General features: G+C 38.5%; 1 protein-coding gene across 1 annotated transcript in view; it reads left to right on the plus strand.

Moving 5' to 3' along the window:
- camkmt (calmodulin-lysine N-methyltransferase) overlaps positions 1 to 17582 on the plus strand; it is a 103658-nt gene that overhangs the window by 70460 nt on the left and 15616 nt on the right. The window contains exons 4-8 of the mRNA XM_084093545.1: positions 1607 to 1667; positions 7025 to 7079; positions 9105 to 9168; positions 14266 to 14332; positions 15395 to 15469. Of these exons, the coding sequence (XP_083949671.1) occupies positions 1607 to 1667; positions 7025 to 7079; positions 9105 to 9168; positions 14266 to 14332; positions 15395 to 15469 (322 nt within the window). The remainder of the gene's footprint in view (positions 1 to 1606; positions 1668 to 7024; positions 7080 to 9104; positions 9169 to 14265; positions 14333 to 15394; positions 15470 to 17582) is intronic.

Below are 17582 nucleotides of genomic sequence, written 5' to 3' on the forward strand. Positions count from 1 at the left end.
ATATGGATAAATTAAACTGTAATAGAGTGTAAGAAGACAATTTGTAGTAATAAGATTGCTAATCCTCCTAATTATACCAATAGATTTATTTATTTTCTTGCTAACCCAGTCAATTTGTGTTTTCCAATTCAAGTTCTCATCAACAAAAATTCCGAGGAATCTTGTTGTTGAAACTTGGGATATCTCCACAGTCTCCATTTTGACTTTTGAGAGGTCCTTAGAATATGATTTTTTTCCACTAAAAATTATATAATTAGATTTTTTTTGTATTCAGCGATAACTTATTTAATCTGAACCATGTGTCATATGCAGTTAAACCAGTATTTACATTTTTAATCAGAAAATTAAAATTTGAATGAGAATAAACTAAAGTTGTGTCATCTGCAAACATTATTGGGAAAAGAATATTTGACACATTAGATAAATCATTAATATAAATAAGAAATAATAATGGTCCAAGAATGGACCCCTGTGGGACCCCACAAAGTAGTCTGGCTTTGTTGGAATAGCATCCATTATACAAACAAACTGTTGTCTGTTTGAAATATAATTTTTTAGCCACTCAAGCGTAACATCATGAAAACCATATTTTTGCAATTTTTTCAATAGAATATGATGGTTGACTGTATCAAAAGCTTTTGAGAAGTCAACGAATATACTACAGGTAAATTCATTATTTTCTAATGCAGAGGAAACTTTGTCAATCAAATAAAGCAAGGCCATAGATGTGGAATGACTTTTCCTGAAGCCATACTGATGTTTATAAAGAATTAAATTAGAATCAAGATGGAATAAGATCCTTTTATATATGACTTTTTCTAATATTTTTGAAAAACAAGGCAATATGGATATGGGTCTATAATTACTGAAGCAACAAGGGTCATCTGCTTTAAACAGAGGAATAACTTTGGCAACTTTTAAATCCTCTGGTACAACTCCTGTTTTCAGAGAAAGTGAAAAAATGAAAACCAGTGGCTGCAAAATAAACTGCTTGATCTGTTTGACAAGGAATGAAGAAATGTTATCATGGCCGGTTGAAGATGTTTTCATTTCATCAATAATATCACTTATTTCTTGAACATCAGGAGGCTGAAAAAAAGAAATAGAAGGATAATTCCTTATAATAAAATCTAGTGGATTACCATTACAAGCAGGAACTTTACTGGCTAATTCATGTCCATTACTGGAGTAATGACTGCTGAAAATTAAACTTTTCCATTAAAATAAATTAAAATATGGAACTGTTCTTTTCAATTATAAAAAATATTTCACAATAATACTGTTTTTACTCACTTTCAATGCAAATGTATAGCCCGTCTCTAAATGCCAAGTAAAAAATGTTTTTATTGGTGGTTTAAAGATCTCAGTCAAACGGCCCACTCATATCTGAATGGCCTGATTATGGCCAGATTATGCAGTAATGTGCACTAAATTTAATGTGAAAACTTGTCTTGTTAGATTGACAGGGCAATCTTTTTGCGCAGGGACAGGGAGTACACAAGTATGTGTATGCAAGAATAGTTCCCAGTACTTTCAACACACATTAACAACGTTACGGCATACCAGTGAATATGCTTCTTCTAACCCCTCTCTCTTTCTGTTTCAGGTGTCTGGCCTTCTGAAGAGGTGATGGCCTACTACTGCCTGAAGAAACGTCACATGTTTACGTGAGGAACCCCACCCCCCACCCCCCCACCCCTCTAAATTTCAATTTAAGTGTGCTTTATTGGCATGACAAAAACTGTATTTGCATTGCCAAAGCAATGGCAGCTAGGCTGCGTACAGAACGTGTTCAATGTAAGGTACAATAACATTCTCTTTCTCTCTCTCTCTGTCACATATACACACACACACTTTGGCCATGTGACAGAAAGGCAAGGGGCACTTTTTGATTTGCACTCAAGGCAGTACACAAGCCTTTGATTTCCTGTTTTTACATTCAAGAGGCAGAGGAGGGAAGAGAAGCTTATCGATCACACAGCGGCAAGCTGAAGGTCAACTGGGCATATACAGGGTTTTACGCCCTTGGGCTGATGCTTCTGCAGGAGTGTGTGTGTGTGTACGGAGGATGTTAAGACCTGTGTTCTGTTGTGATTTGGTCCGTGTATCGCTTTTGCGCATATTCAGACCTCTAAATTAAAAGCTGAAGTTCATTTGCATGAGTGTGTGTAGTGTGTTTGTGCACGTGTGTGTGTGTCGATGTGCGCTCTTGTTCCTGTATGTCATCAAGGACTGTCACCCTCTCGCTATCTTCCAGACCTGTTATCAGGCACTCACCAAAAAGAGAAAAAGAGGAGGATAAAGCAGAACAAAAAAAAAAGTCAATTTACAGAGAGCGCCCATCTCTTCTCTTCATCCCTTTGGTTTTTTCCCTTTCTTTCCACTAGTCCAATGTACAGCCAAATAGCTACCTGTCACTGGGGCTTTGTCCCCGTCGCGGCTCATACTAGCAGTTTTGTGCGCATTAATTTTTAATTGCACTCCCTCATACAACAATCGCTCTCTCTTCATCCTCCACTCTGTCTCTCTGTCAATGGAAGGTGTCGGATCACGGGCTGAGAGCAGACAAACACATGGAGACTGTTGTCACGGAGCGCAGAAATGACTGGCAAAGTGATGAAGTCAAGCTGCCGGTGTGTGTGTGTGTGTGTGTGTGTGTGTGTGTGTGTTCGGCTGTGGACTGCTTTTGATCTACAAGGACTCTCTACTGTATATTTTGCGTATGACAAACACAAATGAACTCTATGCAAATTATAGTCCTTGTGTAAATTCTCCGTTCCTGTGGGAATTATATGAATTACCTTTCATATGAATTAATCCATTCGGCTGCTGTAGGTCTCTATAAAGTAGGTGTCTGTATGTGTTAACTGTTGTGGTGTGATTCAAAAATTGTTTCCGCCACTGAATAAAAAATAAAAAAGGAAATTGTGACTTTATAAAACCACTTTAGTTTGTTCTGAGAAAAAAATGCAATTCTAAATGCAAATAATAAAATAATTATGCACAGATAGCAAATTAGGCTATCTAGGCTATAATTATTCTTATAAGCCAATTAGGCTTATAAACTTTTTAAAGAGTGGGGAAAATGCTTCCAATATCTACAGTGAGGAAAATAAGTATTTGAACACCCTGCTATTTTGCAAGTTCTCCCACTTGGAAATCATGGAGGGGTCTGAAATTGTCATCGTAGGTGCATGTCCACTGTGAGAGACATAATCTAAAAAAAAAAATCCAGAAATCACAATATATGATTTTTTTTAACTATTTATTTGTATGATACAGCTGCAAATAAGTATTTGAACACCTGTATATCAGCTAGAATTCTGACCCTCAAAGACCTGTTAGTCTGCCTTTAAAATGTTCACCTCCACTCCATTTATTATCCTAAATTAGATGCACCTGTTTGAGGTCGTTAGCTGCATAAAGACACCTGTCCACCCCATACAATAAGTAAGAATCCAACTACTAACATGGCCAAGACCAAAGAGCTGTCCAAAGACACTAGAGACAAAATTGTACACCTCCACAAGGCTGGAAAGGGCTACGGGGAAATTGCCAAGCAGCTTGGTGAAAAAAGGTCCACTGTTGGAGCAATCATTAGAAAATGGAAGAAGCTAAACATGACAGTCAATCTCCCTCGGACTGGGGCTCCATGCAAGATCTCACCTCGTGGGGTCTCAATGATCCTAAGAAAGGTGAGAAATCAGCCCAGAACTACACGGGAGGACCTGGTCAATGACCTGAAAAGAGCTGGGACCACCGTTTCCAAGGTTACTGTTGGTAATACACTAAGACGTCATGGTTTGAAATCATGCATGGCACGGAAGGTTCCCCTGCTTAAACCAGCACATGTCAAGGCCCGTCTTAAGTTTGCCAATGACCATTTGGATGATCCAGAGGAGTCATGGGAGAAAGTCATGTGGTCAGATGAGACCAAAATAGAACTTTTTGGTCATAATTCCACTAAACGTGTTTAGAGGAAGAAGAATGATGAGTACCATCCCAAGAACACCATCCCTACTGTGAAGCATGGGGGTGGTAGCATCATGCTTTGGGGGTGTTTTTCTGCACATGGGACAGGGCGACTGCACTGTATTAAGGAGAGGATGACCGGGGCCATGTATTGCGAGATTTTGGGGAACAACCTCCTTCCCTCAGTTAGAGCATTGAAGATGGGTCGAGGCTGGGTCTTCCAACATGACAATGACCCGAAGCACACAGCCAGGATAACCAAGGAGTGGCTCTGTAAGAAGCATATCAAGGTTCTGGCGTGGCCTAGCCAGTCTCCAGACCTAAACCCAATAGAGAATCTTTGGAGGGAGCTCAAACTCCATGTTTCTCAGCGACAGCCCAGAAACCTGACTGATCTAGAGAAGATCTGTGTGGAGGAGTGGGCCAAAATCCCTCCTGCAGTGTGTGCAAACCTGGTGAAAAACTACAGGAAACGTTTGACCTCTGTAATTGCAAACAAAGGCTACTGTGCCAAATATTAACATTGATTTTCTCAGGTGTTCAAATACTTATTTGCAGCTGTATCATACAAATAAATAGTTAAAAAAATCATACATTGTGATTTCTGGATTTTTTTTTTTAGATTATGTCTCTCACAGTGGACATGCACCTACGATGACAATTTCAGACCCCTCCATGATTTCTAAGTGGGAGAACTTGCAAAATAACAGGGTGTTCAAATACTTATTTTCCTCACTGTATATAGTTGTTGACGTGTGGTTTGAATTACATTTTTCCAGTCAAATTCTGCTGTAGAAGCTACACAATTTAGCCGGATGCTAACATGTATGTCCCAATGCTTGAAATCACGTTCTTTGTCCCCCTCGGTTGAAATCGTGGGGTCCCCCTAAGGCCGAAGGGCCATAGATTCGTCACCACCTTTCGTCCATCTAGCAACAGCCCTGAGTGTGAGTAGTGTGTTCACACTGAAAATTCCAAAAAGAAAAAGTGCACTTCACATACCCGAACGATGCACTTAATTAACCGAAAAAACAAAGTGTGGAATGTTGGACACTTCATGCACTCAACTGTCGCAGCAAGGGGAGGGGCTATCAGATTCCGATGTTAAATGACAGAAGAACTTCAAGAAACAGCAATGATCCGCACTCAGAATCCGAAACCCTTTTAGACACTTTATTTCACATTTTTCACGGGAATAAACAACAGATGTTTCGGCTCACAGGCCTTCTTCAATATGTTGAATAATCTAAATCCCTCCAGCCACTATTTAAACAATTAATTATATCGACGTCATCAAAATTGGCCAATGTTAAAAATCACTGACTCAATTAAATGTGTTCAACAGCACTTATCCACATACAATATGATCCTGTTAAACGCAGCCGACAATAATTTTCATGAAACACAAGACATAATCTTACATTAAACACAATAACAGAGTATCCCACAGTCAAAAAAACATTCTTTCCCCCTTTCTTTCCATTTAACCATTTAGACAAATTAAAAATCCTTATATATCAATCCAGGTAACCACATTAATTGCACAACAGTGAAAGACCTAATGATTGAAGTCATTAGAAATACATCGTCATTAATCAACACCGATCTTCACAGTTAGAATATTTAATTTTATTTAATTTATGACATTTGTAAAAATCATGTATTAATCCAAATATCTCTACATCACATTATAGGAAAACATAAAAATCGAATTCCTCATTTATGCCGTTAAGAGCCAGTGATTTCAATTTATAAATCCAAAATGCTTCTCGTTTCAATAATTCTTTATTTATATCACCTCCTATACGTGATCCTAAGACTTCCTCTATCCCTATACATTCCAATTGTTAAATATTATGTCGCAGCTTACTGACAGAATAACCTCATAAAATTCATACACTACATGGTTGAGTACATAGTACATAGTGTGTAGTGCGTCATTTGGGACACAACTATGGTTGCAAGTATGTTGGACTGTCAGTTACTGGTGCGGGATTATTTTGGATTATCATGTCAAATTAACATAATATCAAGTATGTAACCTTGTTATTATTAACAAGGTTAAGCATTTATGCTGAATTCAGTGTGTTTTGTGCGGCAAGTTAAAAAACAGTATGTGACAAAATAAGTGTGTCCGTATTCACAGTACTCATAAAGGAGTACGCAAAAACTACCCGGATGATCTACTATTCCTGGTGAGATTCTGAAGTGTGCGTATGATGTATACTTTACTATCCCATGAGGCCGTGTGAGAGGGTTAAGGAATAGCAGTGAAATGACACAACTGAGGCTGGTAGGTCACATGATAACATTACATTCTGGAATACATTCATACCTTTTACATCACATACTTTTTTAGCGGTCGCGAAGTAATTACTTATTTAAAATAAGTACCTACACAGGAAGTATGTGATTTCGGACGCAACCTAGGTCTTCTTTTTTGTGTTTTACGACGGTGTTTTTGGGAAGTATCAGTTACAGGTGCGGGATTATTTGGGATTATCGTGTCAAATTAACATAATATCAATATCTCTACTTTTATTTTTTAATATCACGATTATCATAAATACTGGTATATTGCGACACCCCTAATTCAGTACCATTATACATATAAAAATACAACAGTATTACCATTTGAAACATCACTGTACTGTACAGAATCGAAGCAGAAAACTGATCCCGTACGTTTAATTAACTTCCAGTTCCTACTATACCGCAAATCCACATTTCCAGCAGGAAAAAGGACAATTGCGCTTTCTTTTGTCAACACATATACACCCGCTCACATGCAGAGAGAAGAAGGGAGAGGAAGGTTAAGATCAATGAGCCCAGTGGAATTGCATTCCAATCAATGGCATCCCCCTACACGGGCAAGTTAATTAGCGTTATTGTCAAGACACAACAGCCATCTCCCTCTCTGCGTCTCTCTTTATCTCTCTCATCCTCCTGTTTTCCTCTCATTTAAACTGAAAAACTTCACTCCCATACTCATGTACTTCAAATTTTACGCTAAATAGCGCATACAGCCCCCTTCTATCTCTCTGTCTCACAGGGGCTCCTCGGTGTGTGAGCTGGGTGGAGGGATGACGTGTCTTGCCGGGCTCATGGTAAGTCAAAAGTGAACGCAAAAATGACACGGTACTCTCACACAGACAGACAATCACAGGCAAATGGGCAATTTGCATCAGCATGGGTAATCTAACATGGCATATTGTAAGCAACATGAAATCGGCCGTTGCACATTGACATTTCTACCTCAGTGACCATAAACACACGTGGGCCAATGGGCTAACTTCACCAAAAGCGCACGGGCTTGCATATGCAAGCACTTTCTTTCTTGGTCTCACACACACACACACACACACACACACACACACACACACACACACTAGTGGCTTAGACTCTAGCTATGTGTAGTGTATAGTAGTTTGTAGTAACCTCTCCAGATGGACAGGCTTAACATGTTATCGATTTCACCTTCACAAGACCAGCCTTCCCGTATCTCTCCACTCAATACCCCCGTGTTGTGACATTACGGACCACCAGTGGATCGCCTTCCTCACCCCCCCCTCACCCCACTCGATCTCTCATCTCTTTTTTTTTTTACTCACATTCCACCTTTTCTCAGGTCTGACTTAGTGTCTGTGTTTATCTAAGTCCTTGACAAGGAAAAATGTCTCCTCTTCTTTGTCCTGTGCCCTGGAGTGCTGTGGTTTTGGCAGTACCGCCCGTGTTTTTCTTGGGTGACTGGTTGGTTTCCTGCAGGTCTTGATGCCCATATGGCTAGCTAGTGGTGTGGGCCCCGTGACCTGACTCTTGCCCACAGGGCAAAAAACACAGCATCACTCTGGAGAGATATTTCTCCTGCATTGTCTCATTTTGTCAGTCCCTTTGTGTTAATGTTAACATGAGCAGCTCATATAAAGACATTTAAACAGTCTGCTAATGATTTTGCGAATTGTGCATCTTCAAAACGAGGAAGCTGTTCTATGGTATATTCGTCACATTATGCCATCAAAACGTTTAATGTTTCTTATGGTCACCCAAGCTGCATTTATTTGATAAAAATAGAAGAAAAACAGTTATATTGTGAACTATTATTAGAATTTAAAATAAATGTTTTCTATTTTAATATGTTTTAATATGTAATTTTGGTGATCAAAGATGAGTTTTAAGGGATGAAATGATTGACTACAGGGGACTTTAAAATACTTTTGGACGGAAGTGTACAGTATATGCTAATATTCCTAATCCCATCTCAAAACTATTTGCGAAATATCCTGCAAATGATAATGATTTTAAAGAAAATAATATTTATTTAAAAATAATGCAAAATTCAGTTTCATGGCTGGTAAAAATATATAATTTTTAAAAATTACATTTTTAAAATTCACTCAGCATTGGCAGGTGTGACAAAGTTATTTTTGCTTCCTGTGTTTAAGGAAAGAAACCTAAAATCATATAATTCAAAAGCACAAATATAAATCCTTGCAAGCACACACACACGTGCACACACACACACGCACACACACACACACACACACGCACACGCACTCCCTGCTTCTGCCCACTGCACCTCTCCAAGCAACTGTTACACGGCACCTCTGATAAAGATGACTACTTGAATGAAAAGACTGTATAAAAAGAGGACAGAAAGAGCTGACAGTGGAGCAGCACAAAGGCAGAAGCTTCGCAGTACAAAGTTATATGAAGGGCATCAGGCAGGCCTCGCGAGCTGAGTAAGGAGTGACAGCAGAGCGCGATGGCCCCGCATGATAAACGCCACACTGCAAATGAAAGGCTCGGCGCTCACCATCATCCCCTGTCACAATGCAATTACCCAACAGAGTGATAGCAAGATAGAGGGCTCCCAGCCACCGGGAATGATAAAAGTATTGACTGATTTGATTGAATGATTAAAATAATGCAGACATAAAATGAAAAAACGGCAGAGACAGACAGAGATGGATGAGAGGGAGCAGGGGAGAAAGAGAGACGGGTGGTCGTTTTGGAGTAGGGCTTTAAAAATCCGCGCTCTTCAGATATGACTGCTTGCGAACAGTGTGCTGAGGATGTCTTGCTTTTATTTATTTGTTTATTTTTCATCTTTTTTTCTCTCTCTTTTCCGGCAGATTGCGGTTTGTGCTGATGTGAAGGAAGTTCTGCTATCTGATGGCAACGAGAAGGCAATTCAAAGTATCCTTGCATTTCAGACCGGTATGTGGCTCTGTTCCAAAAACCTAGTGAGCTGCCCGCTCCCTACATAGGCAGCTGCTTTCTAAGGCAGTGCATGAACTGAAATGGAACCTCATAAGTGACTGATTTGGAACAGTCTACTTAGGCAGGATTTAAGTGCACAAGAAACAATTACAGGCAACATGAGAAGAATAAATATATACTGAATATCTTTTTGGTAACAATTTAGTTTAGGGTCCAATTCGCATGATTAAAGTTGCTAATAAGCTTATTAGCTTGCATATTATTAGGATACTGGCTGTTTATTAGTACTTATAAATCACATATTAATGCCTCATTCTGCATGACCATATTCTACATCCCTTACACTATACCTAAACTTAACAACTACCTTACTAACTATTAATAAGCAGTAATTAGGAGTTTATTAAGGCAAAAGTTATAGTTAATAGTCAGTTAATAATGAGAATTGGATCCTAAACAAAAGTGTTTTTAAAGAAAAGAAATTCATAATTGTATTCAGCAAGGATGCATTAAATTGATCTCAAATATATGCTGCTCTTTTGAACTTTCTATTTATTAAAGAATCACAAAATGTATCACAAATTCCACAAACATATAAATACGAAAATAGAGCAGCACAACTGTTTTGAACATTGATAATAATAATAAATGGTTCTTGAGCAGCAAATCAGCATAGAATTCCTGAAGGATCATGTGACACTGGAGTGATGACAGATGAAAATTCAGCTTTTCCATCACAGGAATAAAAGAAAAAGAAAAGAAAACTGCTATTTTAAATTGAAATAATATAATCAAATCAATAAATGCATAAGAGAATAAGAGACTTCTTTAAAAACATAAAAAATCGTACCGACCCCAAACTTTTGAATGGTTCTGTACTGTATTTCCCCGCTGAAGAAAAGCAGGAAAATGTAACATCTTAAACCAGCCTAAGATGGTTTGCTGGTCAGTCTGGTATGTTGACTGTTTTTTTAAAGGGTTTTTGGGCACTTTTTAAATAGTCAGGCTGTGAAACCAACTTAAAACTAGCTAAGACCAGCAAACCAAACCAGGTTATGCTGGTTTAAATAGGTTTGATTTTCAGCAGTATTATCATTAGCATTTCTCTTGTTCGTCCACCATCTTAAAACAGTTATTTTCATTGAGCTTCTGTGATGCTTACAATTTGTCCAAAATGAGGTAACTTTCAAACTGCCTACTTTTTGAAAAAGCATTCACATTGCAAATCGTCACCTTATTAAAATGCTCCATACAGAGGCAACTCATAGGTTTTGGAACAGAGCTTGTGTGTTTGTGTTTCCGAACCATTCCAAACATCACTTTGTTTTGCAGGAGTGCTGACAGCGAAGTGTGTGGTGTGTATATTCTGAGTGTAGTAGGCTATCTTTGTGAGCTTAGCCCAGAAAAGACGTCTGTTTAACCTGTATTTACCTCAGATATTCCTCTCACTTCCACCTCTCTCACACGCACACACACACACATTTTCAGTCAGCCATTCTTAACGTGCACTCTGTCAAAGAATACCCGCACATGCTCGCACACACACACACACACACCCCTCGACATATCTGAATGTGAGGCAAATCATCCAGCTGACACCCGAAACCTGCATTTAGCATGTTTAATACATATTCATGTCATTGAAGGCTACCGCTGTGTGTGTTGACTCACCTGCTCCTTGTCTCTCGCCCTCTCCCCCCTTCTTCCATTCCTCTATTGACTTTCCCTTTTGCCAGGAGCACAGATGAAGCTTAAACAGGTGTCAGGGCACAGCTCGAACCTTCTTTCTTCATTCCCTTTCTTTGCTTTTTCTTATTCCCGCTCTCCATCTCGTCTTTCCACCGCAGTCACTCAGATTAGCCACGTCGCTTGGCTCACAAAGGCAGGAAGAACGGAGACGACAGACGTGACAGCAAAACACTGCAAAATTACCGTGCCCACGTTCGTTAGTACAACAGCCAGCGCTGCCACTACAATGAGCTTTTATTGAATATCAAGGCTCAAAGAACAATGGCCGTGGCATGAAATTAACACAATTCCTCATTGAGAAGAGATTTGTTTAAAAGAAAATGGAGGGAAAGGGAGCAGAGCAAGACATACTCAAAACATTCAGAGTCTGTCTCTAAACTGCTTCCTGTAATAGAGTGTGAACAGACTGGCAGTAGGCTGATAGAGCATTAATTGGCAGTGCTTTGTTTCAGAGATGTGTCTGCCATAATAGAACGCTAAGAGATGATCTGATGATCGGACGAGGCCAGGAAAGGACGAGCTGTCTTGTGAGAACTGTATACGTGGTAGTGTTTTCTTTCTTTGTATTAGAGGAAAGAAAAAGAAGGTATGACAGAATTATTAAAACCATTTAGTTAGTGAAATAATTTCAAATTAGCATGGAGCATGGATCATAGATCATAGGATTGTTCCAAACTGTCAATGTACAGTTGTGCATATACAGTACATAACTTGTTTTTTTTTTAAATACGTGTTCTTTTCCTGTACTATATATATATAATTTAAAGTTTTTATTTTATATATACTTTGGTAACACTTTAGGGTCCAATTCTCACTATTAACTAGTTGCTTATTAGCTTGCATATTATTAGGATATTGGCTGTTTATTAGTACTTATAAATCACATACAGTATTAATGCCTTATTCTGCATGACCATATTCTACATCCCTTAATCCTACACTATACCTAAACTTAACAACTTCCTTAATAACTATTAAAAAGCAGTAATTAGAGTTCATTGAGGCAAAAGTCATAGTTAATAGTTAGTTAATGGTGAGAAGTAGATCCTAATCTAAAGTGTGACCTATACTTTATATACTATATAAAATAAACATACTATACTGTATATAATAAATAAATGTCTTTTTTTAGGTCGACAATTAAATTATATAATTCCTTGTGCCTGTCCACCTAAAAAAGACATTTATTTATATGTAATAATTATATATAATTATTATGATGCAGTAACTGCATCAATAACTAGTATAGTGTATATAGTTCAAAATTCTCAACTGGAGAACTGAACCTGGCTAGTGTTAAGACCCCTGTTATTTGGTATATGTGTACATAAACACTGACAATTTGATTTGACTCCAAATACGATATGTAAATATATTATTATTTTTTTGTTTACTCTACTAAATATGACTCAATTAGACATGTTACTACAAGAACATATGGACTCTCTCTCTATCTTTCTCTCTGCATCAAGAAATCAGCCCAATGAGGGAGTGAACAAAGTATACCACAAAGTGCTGAGTGGTTTCATGACTCCGTTTTGATCTCAGTCTGTGTTCTCAAAAGACTGGCTGAGCTCAGATTAAAGCTGTGCATGTATAATCAAGAGACCCTACTGTTAACTGCTAAATTTCACTTCTCACGTTCTTTAATGACTGCTGCTTTCTTGAGCTTTACAAACTCTATAAAGCAGCAGTCATGAAACTTTGGAAGACAATATATGCACAGGTGTTACACAGGAAGTGCAGTTTTGATCATATTGTGTCTCGGTTCAGCGCTGACCTCTCCCCCAGTGGTCTTTCCTGATGGGATTACACTGTAAGCTTTCCACTCTCTCTCTCCTTAGCAGCAGATCGCACCAGTGTAATGCGCGCACCCAGCCTCCTCCCCTCTTTCATCGAGGGATTTGCCCTCCATCCCTGCGCTATAGATTGGATTTGCTACGGTTGTTTTCCATGGAGCGAGAGGGAAAGCGGGGCAGAAAAAGCGAGAAATCGTAATTGAATTAGTTTAAAACTGTCGAAAGGTCTATTCATAGATGCACTGACATCAATCCCGCAGTATAACCACAATGGGTGGAGGCCCATCCGAAGAGATGGCTGCAGGTTAAAAGCCTCCCTATTGATTACCTATGATGATGCTTTGCATGAGTTGGTTTTGAGCTCAGTGGTAATCTGAGGATGAGGTGTGGAGAGAAAAGGAAGCAATCGGACTGTGTGGGTTGACGTCATTTAAGAGGACCTGGCATAATAGAGTAACATGGTAAAACAAGAAATCAGCTCGTGTAATAGGCTCTAAGTCAGTGGGATAAAGGAAATGATCACCCCATGGTGATGAAAAAAAAGACATTTATATTTCAATTATTTTTGCGTTCCCCGAAAAACTTTGCAAAAGTTTGAAACACTTGCTAAAGCAATGAAATATACCTTTTCCTCCCACCTCATATTATTTAATCAAAACTTTTGAAAGCAAACACAAAGTTTTTTGGGGAAAGGCAAAAGTTTTGCTTGACAATTTATGTACAATGCATTATAATGGTATTCAAAATGTACATTGTAATGCATTATATCATTTCATAAATAATTGCAACCAAAGTTAAATGCATTATAATATTCGCACATTACATCTGACTATTGGTTGTTTGTCATGTTTCTTAATGTATTATACTTTATAAAGGTGTAACAATGTATTAAAATATTTTATAACGGTCGTTATGATTATTTATGAGATCATACAATGCATTATAAGGTTCATTACAAGGCATTATACATAAAGGCTTTAAGTAAAATGTTACCAATAATTTTTCTTCTCATCTCATCCCATTTATTTATTTATGTATTTATTTATGTATTTATTTACTTGTTTACTTACTTATTTATTTTGATGATAATTGATGCATTGTTTTAATAATAATATTAATAATAATACGAATAATAATAATAAAGTATTATTAGAAAGTTTTTTGTTTGTTTGTTTGATTAGTTGAATTGAATGGTGAAGGGAAGCAGCCATCAAGTGTTCAGCAAACCTGGGAAGTCCTTCAGAACCGTTTATAAATCCTCCCAGGGTGCACCTCAAGTTGATTGACAGATTGTCCAGAGTGTGCATGGCAGTATTGACCAATCAGCATCCATGACCGGAACTATCCAGTTTAGAATTTGTGTTATTTCATACTTTCGAGGCCTACACTATTATGATAAACGAGTAGGTGTGTTCAAACTTTTGAATCGGATTGTAGATATATCTGTCTTCATGAAGTTGAAGTTTGATTTTCATGCTTTTATTAATTATGAAATAGCGTTGCATTTCTTGACAAAGAGCATCAGATGTGCGCAGTGTAATCGAGAGGAACAGACGAGAAGGGCTCTTCCTATCTACCAATGTGTCCAGCAGGTAAGACCTCTCATACACCTCCCAATATCTCTGATAATGAAAGACAGAGCACTAATATTGCTTTTACATTACTCCCATATGAAGTCCATCTCTTATGTCAATACAAGTGTCATTATTCACTGAATATGTGAATTCTTTGTGGAGTTGAGCATTCCATGAAGTATAGGAAAGTGTTTTTGGGTAAAGAGGCATTTACGGCACTTGTGTTCGGGACATAATAGTGTCAATAAGTAGGCAAAAATGAGGTCGCAAGGCTCCGTGTCACTTCCTGAACCCAGCTGGCCTGGTAACGAGGTATCCACAGCCCGCGGAGCGAGCGCTACGCTCTCTAACGCGCTAAGATGTATCCAGGCAGAGCGATGATGAGCCACTCTCCGTGATTGAATGCCCTCATCTAGAAAACTCAAACACACACACACTCTCTAACACCCCTCTCTCACATTTGCCAAAACACAGCTCATCCACTGTGCACACCATCACGCAAATGCATTATCACCTAAAAAGTAATTTTGGCACTCAGTGATCTAACCACTCTCTCCCCCTCTCGTCTCCTCTCTTCTCTCTTGCTCTGCACACTTCCCCCTCCCTTTGTATTTACACTGGGCTGATGAAGTGAAAGAGTAAACGTATAATTAGCCTGCATTACTTTGATTGTTTTCTTTAGAGATTAGGCTTCCTGTCAGAGCGCGCGGTTTGAGTGGGGTGAAGGTCGCGTGTGATTGGTTGAGGGAGGTGGGGGGGGGTGGATTCGCTTTCTCAAGTCAGTGAATAAGCGGTGCGGACCCCCGCTGAGAGAGGAGATTGTATTTCCACAAGACGTAATTTTTGTTTACTGACTGTTAATAATGGCTAATTAATAATCAGATTTGCTTGCCTGGAAAACGGCCCTAGCACTTAAAGAAAAGAGAGAAGGCGATTGCCGCCAGACAACGGTGCAAATAAAACGAGTGTCAGGTGTGTGAAATGTCTCTGGACGCATCATTATTATGGGGGTCTTGGATGAATGATAAATTGTGCAACAGGCTTCATGACGCAGCTATCATCCCTGGTTCTGTCTTTCAGGGTGGTGAGATGGGACAATGAGGCTGATGTGTCCGCTCTGGAGGGTCGCTTTGACGTGGTGATGTGCGCTGACTGGTAGGTTGACCCTTTTGTTGAACTGTCAGTTCTTCAGATATCCCCCGTCACCTTAAACATGACACCCGTACAATCCAAAACCGATCTTTCGGTCCAAACCGCTTTTCTAACACTTGATTCTGAGCAAATGAAGACATTCTGTACATCTCTCCAAACCAGCCATTCTTACAGCTATTACAAAATAAATATCATATCTCTCACTTTACTAGCATCTCCAGCCACAATATGTCTACACCCTTAATAAAAGTGTGCACCTTGTGTCCCGGTGATGTGGCATTAATATTCCTGCGCCCGTAACGCTTATCAGATGGCAGACATCAGCTTGCGGATGGCACTGCATTATTTCTCCTCCGCCAGTTCCGCCAGGCATTTCCATTTTTCAGAAATTGCCTCTTTTTCATGCTTGGCGTCCCAGCAAATGGATGTCTTAGGCAAATTGCAAATAATTATGCCTGTGCAAGGAGAGAAAGAGAGCGAGAGCGAGATTGTGGAGCAATACAAACATTTCAATTAGCCAGGCCCTGAACATGTGGAACCGTTGTTTTGTTTTGTCTGTGTAAATGTGTTGTAACACTATTCTTTTACACTAATTTGGGTGTAAATTTTACTACTACATTCAGACTTCATTATGTATACAAGAGAATATAATGTTAATTGAATGGTGTATTTTTAGACAATTTGGGAAATCTGGCTTAGGAAGTCATCATGTGATCAAAGATGAACACTATTTCTTTTTATTTACATGTTAATTTAGTTGTTAAAGGGATAGTCCACCCAAAAATGAATTCTGTCATAATTTGCTAACTCAGTCTCATGCTCTAAAGCTGTATGAATTTATTTCTTCTATGTAATATATTTGTTAGTCTATACAAAGTCAATGTGGGTGTTGTTTTTGAGCCCAATAACTTATAAGAGGTCATTGATTGTACTATAAAGAAATATCCTGCAAGTTTCAGAACTCAAAACTTTCTTGTTAATCCAAAAACATCTTTTTATTAAAACCAAGCTTCCAAAACATCTAACTATAGGCCAAACTGTGGTAACTCCAAGTACTTAAACTTTATGTATGGCTGAATTTCACCAGTTGCCATTTTTCAACATCAGAAATTTTCAAAGCAATTCCACGTTTAATGGCAGGGACGTTGAAATTTATTTTAATATGCAACAAAACTGGATAGAAAATATCGTATTCTAATGTTTGGGATGTTTTTTTATGTTTAAAACATTTATACAATTTTTAGAAATGCAAATATCTTATTTGTGTTCTTCAGAAGAAAGAAAGTTTAAAATGGCATGAGTGAGTAAATTGTGACGTTATTTTAATTTTCCCCTTTAATGCATAACAATACGTCAAATCGTGTACCAGTAATGTAATGTTTGGCAGTGTTTTATGTATTTATAGTAAATCTGCTTATCGAATGTACAGAAAAATGGATTTTATCGGATCGCTTATTCATGTCTGATTCTTTTGTAATGGTCCCTGCTCTCATTACATGATATAATAACCCTAATTAGTACTTTAATTATATACATTTTCGAATCATACACCTTTTTATATATCACATTTTTCTTAACACTATTATAGTTTATTACATTGTTATTACATTGTTATAGGCACAGCTCTAAACAGAATGTTCTTTGGCATTGTCGCTATCTAGCACAAAGTGGTGAGGCTGATGGAGGCGGGGAATAATGATACCTGTGTGTTCTCTAGAGATGATCACTAAAGCCTGGTACAGCCTACTATTATTCTAATGTCAGACAAATGGCAGCTAATACACAGGTAAAATGTGCAGCAGAGGGCCAGCATGAGATTGATTTGTGTGTAGTAAGAAGATACTGTGTGTGTGTGTGTGTGAGAGAGAGAGAAAGTGGAAGAACGTATGTGAGGATGAATCATGCCGCGTTGGCTGTCCCCCCGTGGCTTGCGCTGGCAAGTCATCTGTAATTGCCGTCGTCAAGAGAGTGATCGCTCGGCGATTAACGAACATAGCCATGCTGACGATCACCTGCGAAAAGGTCAACAGCCACACTTCTGCTCCGATTAATTATAGTCTTTCAGACAATCATCAAGAAAGGTAGGACATAATGCGGCGGCGCTCGCTCTAGGAAA

The sequence above is a fragment of the Abramis brama genome (assembly GCF_963993115.1).
Source record: "Abramis brama genome assembly, chromosome: 19".
Taxonomy (NCBI): domain Eukaryota; kingdom Metazoa; phylum Chordata; class Actinopteri; order Cypriniformes; family Leuciscidae; genus Abramis; species Abramis brama.